The sequence below is a fragment of the Ovis canadensis genome, chromosome 24, assembly GCF_042477335.2.
Source record: "Ovis canadensis isolate MfBH-ARS-UI-01 breed Bighorn chromosome 24, ARS-UI_OviCan_v2, whole genome shotgun sequence".
NCBI lineage: Eukaryota > Metazoa > Chordata > Mammalia > Artiodactyla > Bovidae > Ovis > Ovis canadensis.
The window spans coordinates 55,848,273-55,857,558 of record NC_091268.1 but is presented as its reverse complement, the minus strand read 5'-3'; the positions used below and the strand labels follow the sequence as shown (position 1 = coordinate 55,857,558).

The following is a 9,286-nucleotide window of genomic DNA, read 5'->3' as shown; positions in this document are numbered from 1 at the left end:
CCGGAGGGTGGCAGAGTGCCGTCGCTGGTGCTGTCCGGGTCTCGGCCACAGGGGCCGGAAGGGGCCATGCGGACCATCTCTGTGGGCTCCCCACAGCCCTCCAGTCCGGGGAGTAAGTCTGTGGGCTCTGAAGACCATCGCGGGAGGGGCAGCCAGGGGTCGGAACGGAATGACCCCTTCCCAAAGGTAAAGGAAAGGCCTTGGGTTCCTTCAACAAACAAGCAAAGGGGCAAACAGAGAGAAGAGGCAGGGGAGGCCGAGGTGTCCAGCAGGCAGCGTTCTTTTCCTAACAGGATACATTACTCTCCAATCTCAGTGCCTGTCCTCTGAGCCTAGGGTCCCTGACAGGCGTCACGGCGTGCAGGCAAGCCCGGGGCCTAGGGTGGGGAGGCGCTCTTCCTCGTGGGCAGAGACGGCGCTAGGATGATCTCGTCGGAGTCGTCGGAGTTGATGTCCTCCGCGGGTGTGGGCACCGTGGGCTGCAGCCCCAAGTTGGGGGACTCCGCTGAAACAGAGACGAGGGGGGTCACGGCCAAGCTCGGGGCCCGCGGGCAGATGTCTGGCCCGCTCCCGGCTGCACAGCCCTGCCTCCACGCTCAGCACCAGCAGGTTGGCAAGGCACCCGCGAAAGGGAGGGGACCTGGGGCTGTGGCGGGAATTCTCCGCGAGTCGCCCTGCTGGCACAGTCCTGGGGTCTGGCGGCCGGTGGCCCTAGCGTCCGCGGGAGGACACGTGCCCCGAGGCAGAGGGGGCGGGACTGGACGGGAGACCTGGGGACCACTGTGACCGTCCACTCCTTTTCCCACACACGCCTAGGCTCTCCATCCCCCAGCTGAGGCGAGGCTGCAGACTGCCTCCAGCCTCCGTGACCCCTGGACGGGGAGCGAAGGAGGGCCGGGCGCCTTGCTCTCACTGCTCCGCCGAGGAATGGAAGAGGCGCCATCTCCGATCTGAGATAAGAGACGGGAGGAAATTACGACCCAGCTGCTCTGCACATGCTGTGACCGGGCCAGCTTTTTCTCTGTAACTTCCAAGAAAATGATTAAAGTGGAAGCTTCTGAAATTAAAAACATCAGTTTTCGAGGTTATCTTCAGTTATTTTCCATTACAAACATTCTCACAATCAGATCAGAGGATTCAGTGTCCAGTTTTCACGGAGACTGCTCCCTCGTGTGAACAGGTCTGACAGAGACCTCCGAAGGCGCCCTCCAGGCAGGAGGGAGCGGCCGCTTCAAAATGACACACGTTTCACGAGAGGAGGAAACAGCGGCACGAACAGACGCTTCAGCCCCAGTGCAAGACTCTAAAGGCCATGCAGCGTGGGGTCTGCTGACATCAGAGTGAAAGCGGTTTTTGTAGAAAACGTGCCGGCATTGGGAGCTTGCTGAGTGGAGGTCTGTGAGGGAACGTCCAAGTTGGCAGTGTGCCGGCTCGGACAGAGCCAGGAGGTGACTGAGCTGGACAGAGGGCGGTTTCAAACGTGGGGGCTCCCAGGTCAGTGAGGACGGCTTTCTTATCTCTCCTTGCTCTTCTTTGGAACTCTGCCTTCAAACGGGTATATCATTCCTTTTCTCCTTTACTTGTAGCTTCTGTTTTTTTCTCAGCTGTTTGTAAGGCCTCCTCAGACAGCCATTTTGCCTTCTTGCATTTCTTTTTCACGGGGATGGTCTTGATCGCTGCCTCCTGAACAATGTCACGAACTTCGAACCTCTGTCCATACGTCTTCAGGCGCTCTGTCTATCAGGTCTAGTCCCCTGAATCTATTTGTCACTTAGGGATTTGATTTAGGTCGTACCTGAATGGTCTAGTGGTTTTCCCTACTTTCTTCCATTTAAGTCTGAATTTGGCAATAAGGAGTTCATGATCTGAGTCACAGTCAGCTCCTGGTCTTGTTTTTGCTGACTGTATAGAGCTTCTCCATCTTTGGCTGCAAAGAATATAATCAGTCTGATTTCGGTGTTGACCATCTGGTGATGTCCATGTGTAGAGTCTTCTCTTGTGTTGTTGGAAGAGGGTGTTTGCTACGACCAGTACATTTTCTTGGCAAAACTCTATTAGTCTTTGCCCTGCTTCATTCTGTACTCCAAGGCCAAATTTGCCTGTTATCTCTTGACTTCCTACTTTTGCATTCCAGTCCCCTATAATGAAAAGGACATCTTTTCTGGGTGTTAGCTCTAGAAGGCTGTAGATTCTCCAAGCCAGGCTTCAACAGTACATGAAAGGTGAACTTCCAGATGTTCAAGCTGAATTTAGAAAAGGCAGAGGAACCAGAGATCAAATTGCCAACATCCACTGGATCATCAAAAAAGCAAGAGAGTTCCAGGAAGCATCTACTTCTGCTTCATTGACTACACCAAAGCCTTTGACTATGTGGATCACAACAAACTGTGGAAAATTCTTCAAGAGATGGGGATACCAGACCACCTGACCTGCCTCCTGAGGAATCTGTATGCAGGTCAAGAAGCAACAGTTAGAACTAGACGTGGAACAACAGACTGGTTCTAAATTGGGAAAGGAGTGGGTCAAGGCTGTATTGTCACCCTGCTTATTTAACTTATATGCAGAGTACATCACGCAAAATGCCAGGCTAGATGAAACACAAGCTGGAATCAAGCCTGCCAAGAGAAATATCACCTCAGATATGCAGATGACACCACCCTTATGGCAGAAAGTGAAGAAGAACTAAAGAGCCTCTTGAGGAAAGTGAAAGAGGAGAGTGAAAAAGTTGGCTTAAAGCTCAACATTCGATCATGGCATCTGGTCTCATCACTCCATGGCAAATAGATGGGGAAACAGTGGAAACAGTGAGAGACTTAATTGTTTTGGGCTCCAAAATCACTGCATATCGTGACTGCAGCCATGAAATTAAAAGATGCTTCCTCCTCGGAAGAAAAGTTATGACCAACCTAGACAGCACGTTAAAAAGCAGAGACGTTACTTTGCCAACAAAGGTCCATCTAGTCAAAGCTATGGTTTTTCCAGTAGTCATGTATGGATGTGAGAGTTGGACCATAAAGAAAGCTGAGCGCCGAAGAAATGATGCTTTTGAGCAGTGGTGTTGGAGAAGAGTCTTGAGAGTCCCTTGGACTGCAAGGAGATCCAACCAGCCCATTCTGAAGGAGATCAGTCCTGGGTGTTCATTGGAAGGAATGATGCTGAAGCTGAAACTCCAATCCTTTGGCCACCTGATTCGAAGAACTTACTCACTGGAAAAGACCCTGATGCTGGGAAAGATTGAGGGCCCGAGGAGAAGGAGAGGACAGAGGATGAGTTGGTTGGATGGCATCACCAACTTGATGGACATGAGTTTGAGTAAACTCCGGAGTTGGTGATAGACAGGGAGGCCTGGTGTGCTGCAGTCCATGGGGTCGCAAAGAGTTGGACACGACTGAGCGACTGAACTGAACTGAACTGACTTCCAGGTCAGATGAGCCTGGAAGGGCAGGGGACTCAGCCACGGGGTCCCACACTCACCGGAGCAGGGTGGCGGCCTCGGCACTCCGTCCTCTGGAGCTGGCCCCTTGGCGGTCTCCCCGCTGCTCCCCTCGCTGTCTCCGGGCCCTGCAACAGCACGCAGACCGAGGTCCCATCTGCACAGACTCGTGGCCGCACCACACGTCTTCCCGCCCGTCTTGGTCAGGAACGCTGCTCCTTTTGTGGGTTTTCCCTGATGGGAAGCGCCCTTCCCTTCCCGCAACCCCCTTTCCCGACTCCATCGTCGCGACCGCAGGGCTCGGCCCTGAAAGGCCATCTCGGGAGGTTCCCGCCTGCAGGCCTTGCTCCTGAGCCAGGCTGAGGACCGTGCTTTGGGTCCAGTGACCGCTCTGACCCCGAACACCGCCTCTGCCCATCTCTGGCCTCACGGCCCAAGCAAGTACAGATGAAGCCTTCCCAGTTAGAGGAGGGAGGGCTTGGAGGACAGTCGGAATCAGCTTTCGGGCCAAAGGCGATGGGCAAGTGGTCTTGCCCCATGCTCTGTCTCACACAGGACGCCCGGCCTCAAGCGGACGCAGGCCTCTCCTGGGGCGGCCGCCCCGCCACGCCAGGGGTTTCTGCACTGACGGCTGGCAGGTCTTAAGAAGGCAGAAAAGGAAATACAGTTTTGCTTAAAAGCAACAAACAGGAAAAACACTGGCCCAAAGGAGGGAGACCACCTCCCTCTGGTTAGAGCTGAGAATAAAGATCAAAGCCACAAGGCTTGGACCGCGCGGTCGGTGGGCACCGACCCTGGACCCGGCTGCAGGCCCAGCCCCTTGACTGGCGACGACAAAGCCCGGCTCCCGGGAGGCTAGCAGCCTTCTCGGCATCCACCTCAGAAGGCCAGCCACCCTCGTGTGAAACCCAGACAACATGCACTTACCAGGAGCGGCCGCAGGGCGGGGTGGAGGGGGCGCCCTGGGGGGCAGCCAGGCCGGCCTGTCGGGAGCCGCGGCAGTGCTGGCTCCGGGACCGGGGGCACTGGGGAGAGAGACACCTGCCGGCTCAGACCTCCCGCAGGCCAGCCCCAGGCCGGCTCAGACCTCCCGCAGGCCAGCCCCAGGCCGGCTCAGACCTCCCGCAGGCCAGCCCCAGGCCGGCATCTGGGGCCCCAGAGCCATGGCCAACACGGCCAGCTGGCACCCGACGGGCCCAGGTCCTGAGATGTGGGCTGTGGGGAGCCTCAGACGTGGCCCCCCACCTCCCGGCCTGGGTCCTGACCCGAGCTCAGCCCCTGGCCCGCAGTCAACGCCACTTGGCCGAGTTGACGGCTGTGGGGCTCTGAGCCCTTGCAGAGGCGGGTCCAGTGGGAAGGGAGCCGTGGACAAGAGCGAGAGCGGATGAGGGGAGCTCTGACGATGCCCACGTCTTCCTGAACATGGCTCAGGCCACGCTCTCCTCCAGGAAGGAACAGGGTCTCAGGACAGGCCGCAGCCAGTCTGCAAACCGGTGGCTCCCAGAGCCTCACAGAATCTAACGCTTCCAGCGCGAGGAAATGGCTCCAGGAAGGCCTCCTCTGAGGATGGGAGCCTGGGGCCCCCAGCAGTGAGAGGCGGGTGTAGCACACTCCGGTCCCTCACCCTGTGCCTCCCTGGATGGCAGCCTGCCCCCTCCACCCCCAGCGGTGTCTGGGCACAGGGGCCTGCAGGTGGACCGACCTGTGCCTGGCCCGTGCCAGGTGTGCCCGGAAGGCAGACTGGATGATGGTGATGGCCTCCTCTTGCCACGGGTCTCCCTCGGCCTGGGCAGCGGGGCTCGGGGTGCAGGGCTCGGGCGAGTCCTGGGGCGCAGGGACGGAGTGGGGGGAGAACCGTCTGAGAGCCCTGCCCCCTCCCGCTTGGTGAGGGCCGCCTCCCTCGACCCTCAGCGCAATCTGATTCAGGTGGCTCCCCTCGTTACTTAGGTTAATTCTTAAGACTCTAGAGATCCTCAGAATTCATGTCTTGTGGTTCACAGGGTGGGGGTGCTCCTATCCCACGTTAGGCCTGTCTTGACGCTGCAGTGGAGACGGTACTCCACGTCCCAGCGCCTCCACGCCACTCAGCCCCTGAGCTCAGCCCTGCCAGGTGCCCAGGGCCGGGGGCCAGGGGGCAGGGGCCAGGAGCACACCCAGGGCCAGGGGACACCTGCACTTGCCCTGGCTTGTTTTTTGTGGACCAATTTTAAAGTCTTTATTGAATTCCTTACAATATTGCTTCTGTTTTCCGTGTTTTGGCCACAAGGCACGGGGGGTCTCAGCACCCTGACCAGGGACTAAACGTGCACCCGCGGCTTTGGAAGGTGGTGTCTTCACCATAGGGCCGCCAGGGAGGCCCCAGCGCTTGGTGGGTGGAGCGTGAGAAGAGATGGGGAGAGAGAGGGAGGACTTGGGTCTGAGCGAAGACCCGATGTACCTGGGTGGGAGGGCTCGGCACCCTGGGGTGTCCCGAGACACACGCTGTGCTGGACAGCAGCCTCGCCCGAGCTAGATGCCCCCGGAAAGCCGCCTGCAGCACGGCAGCCGCCTGGCAAGAGAGACAGAGGTCAGCTTCCCTGGAGGACGGGAGGCTCCCGCAGGAGGGGTCCTGACAGCAGAGAAGACGCCCCGCTTCCTCCTGCCCTTGAGGCTCCCGCTCCTCACTCGCCCGGGACCTCTCCCACCCAGAAACACGCCCGGCCTCCACGGAGGACCAGCCCGGACGCTGGACCCCACAGGAAAGCAAATCCTGGAACACAAACGGATCGGCGGCTAAAGGCTCTCCCGTTTCACTGCAAATGCGACCCCGTTGCCCAGCTAGGCTTGCACGCCCAGGCAGTGACCCCATTTCCCATACTTTATTCTCTGCGCATCTTCACGGTCAAGCCAGGTCGGGCGCGGCCTCACACTGTCGCAAAGGAGTTACTTATACTCTAACCTTGCTCTTGAGTGCTTTTCTCTAGAAACATGCGCGGACGCTTTGTAAGCTCTGGGATCAACAGGCCGGGTTTCAGGAGCGGCGCTGTCATTTTGAGGATCCTGCTTCTAGCCCCAGTCAGCAACAGCAGAGCCCAAGGACGGGCCTGCAGCTCGGGAGAGCAGCAGCCGCAGTGCCCACATCCCAGGCACACCCTGGCTCTCCCCTTCCCGGCGGGCTCCGCTCATGACAACTCTGCCCGATTGCCCTTCCTCTCCTCCCAGTCCAGCGAGGCCTCTCCTCCTCGAGGCTCCCTGCAGGGATGCCCCGGCCGGGCAGGCGTTAGCAGCGGCCCCACAGCACCGGGGGTGCGCCCTGAACCCACCTTCCAGCCTGGACTGGCCTGCCTTACGGTCCGTGTTCCGAGGGCCCTCAGCTTGCGGACGCAGAACTGAGGTCCGCACGAGTGTGCTGAGAGAATGCTGTGAGTGAGATGGAGTGTGAACTCATCCACACACCGACTGGGTGCTGAGAGCATTCAGGTGTCTCATCTCGGTGCTGGGTCAGCCTGATTTCATGAAGACAGGGACCCCCTCCCCCACAGGCAGTGGAACCAAAGGAAAAACATGTGTTTTGGAAATTGGTGAAATAAAACTTGCTTACTTCATCCAGAAGAGCCCTTTCTTTCTGAAACAGAGAGAAAGGTGATGAGTCAACATGAGGGTGAGTTACCTCGCAGCGCGGTTTCTGTTTCTTGACCCCCCCCCCCCATACCACGGTGCTGGCCTCCCTGACCCGCCAGGAGCAGCAGGTGGAGCTGAGGGAGCCGGACATGCCTGCAGCAGGGAGGGAGAAGTGGGCGGCCGTGGTCAGGATGGCAAATCACTGCAGAAAATGCAGCCTGGTGGGGGCGTCTGCCGTGAAGTGACTCACGGGGACCCGCCGTGACCGGGCTGTCTGAGGCTCCAGACGACGGAGCCCCCCAGCTAGAGCCGTCCGAGCACAGGGTGCCCTCTGTGGAGGACACGCTCACCCTAACTCTAACCCGTGCAGGCTCTGGGTCCCTGGCTCCCGAGCCTGAACAGCCATCAGAATCACGGGGGCAAGTGCCTCAGGTTTGGCCACAGTCCTGCGGTTTGCAGCATGTCCTTATTCAGAGAAGATACCCACAGAGGCCTCGTAACATCTAAAACTTATTTGCAAACGATTCTTAAAAAAAAAAAAAACAGCATGTGTGGAAAATAATCATGACTATATGTTAATTCTTGTTGAATTGAGGTGGGAGGCAAGAATCGGTACATCACTGCACTGACTTCTTTCAGCTTGCTGTCTTTTACACTTCCTTCAAAACAGTTGGGAAGAGATTACAATAACAAACCTCCACTGGCCACTTTCTGGAGCTAAGATTTTACAGTGTTCAGGTAAGCAGAGAACTCTGGTTTTGCTTGTCCGGTGGGGGGAATGAGGGCCGAGCTGTGTTTCATAAACCGGAGGACTCCCGTAGGGCCCTCCACCGTCAGAGAGCCCATGCCCTCTCCGCGGGCCACGCGGGGGCCGAGGAGGAGTGCCCCCAGGGCTCGGGTTCGCAGTCCTCGCTGTCCCGGCTCACGGGCACCAGCGCGGGCCCACTGGCCTGGCCCGCCTGCCCTCCCCCCTCAGCAGCCTCTCCCTGCCCCTAACAAAACGCAGTCCCGGGAGCCCCGGGGAAGGGCAGGAACACGCTTGTGGGAGAGGATGTGCCCGGAGCCAGCATCCCCGGAATCCGGGGACCCGAGGGGGACCCGAGCCGCCACTGTGTGAGCCCACCGGGGGGGGGGTGACAGCGCTTCTAGACCTGCCGCTGGGCCCCCCAGCCCCCACGTGCCTCCAGGCGCGCCTCCCTCCCACCCCTCCACGCCTCTACCCTGCCTCCTGGCAGCGGGTGGAGCAGGGGCCACGGGGCGCTCACCTGGCGCTGGTACCCCTTCCACCTGCGCTGCAGGACCCTGGCGGCCTCGTCTCTCCTCCCCTCTGAGCAGGAGGGGGGCCGGGAGGAGCCCCCCTGGCTCCAGTCTGGCTCAGTGTCCGGCTGGGAGGGGCTGGCGGTGGGGCTGGGAGGCTGGCTGGGTTCTTCATGGGTCTGCAGGAAATTCAAGGTGAGAAGGATGAGCTCTGGGGGCTCGGGGTGTGGGGGGCAGAAAAGATGGCCTTCGGGCAGGTGGTGGCAGGATATGAGAGCACCGGAGACGCTTATCAGATCAGACTCTCTAATTTAGAGGAGGAACTGTCCACACTGCTCAGAGGTCCACGAGTGTACAAGGTGAAGCCCGGCTTTCGTGAGCCCTGACACTGGTGGGAACGCTCTCCCGTGAGGACAGGAGGCGGCAGGCACCGTGGTGCCACCCAGGTGACCGTAACGCCCTGTCTGGGCTCAGCGCATCTGGGCATCCGCGCGCGAGACATCTGCCTCTCAGGGGTCCTTTCACGGTCTTCCTTCCAGGGCAGTACCCGATTACGTAGGTGGGACTTTTGAGATAAAAGGCAAGAGATCCCTAGCTTGGTTTTTAAGGTGGAAAGAATCAAGAATTGCTTTCACGACAATAAAAATCGCACTTATTTCTACTATTTTAGGGTCCACATTGTTATCTGCAGGGAAACTTCTCCGTAAACAGAAAAACATTAGGACTTTCTCATGGGAAGACTGCAGGCTCTGTGCAGACACGTGCTTCTCGGTGGAGAAGTCCGTGGGGAGAGCCGATACACCAAGTGGTATGATGAACTGACCACCGGTTAGTCCAGAAGCCCAGGACTCAATGTGCACCATTCGCAGAAACCAACAGTGATGATGGAGCTGGACTCTCACCGTGGGCTTCCGGAGAAACCGCGGGTGTGGGGACAAGTGGGGACACGGCGCGTCAGCTCAGGGTTCCCCTGCCTCCCGGCCCTGGCGGGGGAAA

General features: G+C 58.6%; 1 protein-coding gene across 24 annotated transcripts in view; it reads right to left on the bottom strand.

The window, feature by feature from the left end:
* Positions 1 to 262: 262 nt before the first annotated feature.
* Positions 263 to 9,286, bottom strand: part of IQCE (IQ motif containing E) — a 36,131-nt gene continuing 27,107 nt past the window's right edge. For 14 of the 24 annotated variants that reach the window (XM_069571304.1, XM_069571299.1, XM_069571305.1 and 11 more), the window contains 7 exons: positions 8,299 to 8,469; positions 7,014 to 7,037; positions 5,871 to 5,981; positions 5,136 to 5,257; positions 4,361 to 4,458; positions 3,475 to 3,561; positions 263 to 505 (listed from right to left, as the gene is read on the bottom strand). In XM_069571304.1, coding sequence (XP_069427405.1) covers positions 378 to 505; positions 3,475 to 3,561; positions 4,361 to 4,458; positions 5,136 to 5,257; positions 5,871 to 5,981; positions 7,014 to 7,037; positions 8,299 to 8,469 — 741 coding nt within the window. In that variant the 3' untranslated portion in view covers positions 263 to 377. Of the gene's footprint in view, positions 506 to 3,474; positions 3,562 to 4,360; positions 4,459 to 5,135; positions 5,258 to 5,870; positions 5,982 to 6,735; positions 6,833 to 7,013; positions 7,038 to 8,298; positions 8,470 to 9,286 lie in introns of all 24 variants that reach the window. The other 10 variants (XM_069571298.1, XM_069571300.1, XM_069571319.1 and 7 more) reach the window with 1 other exon arrangement.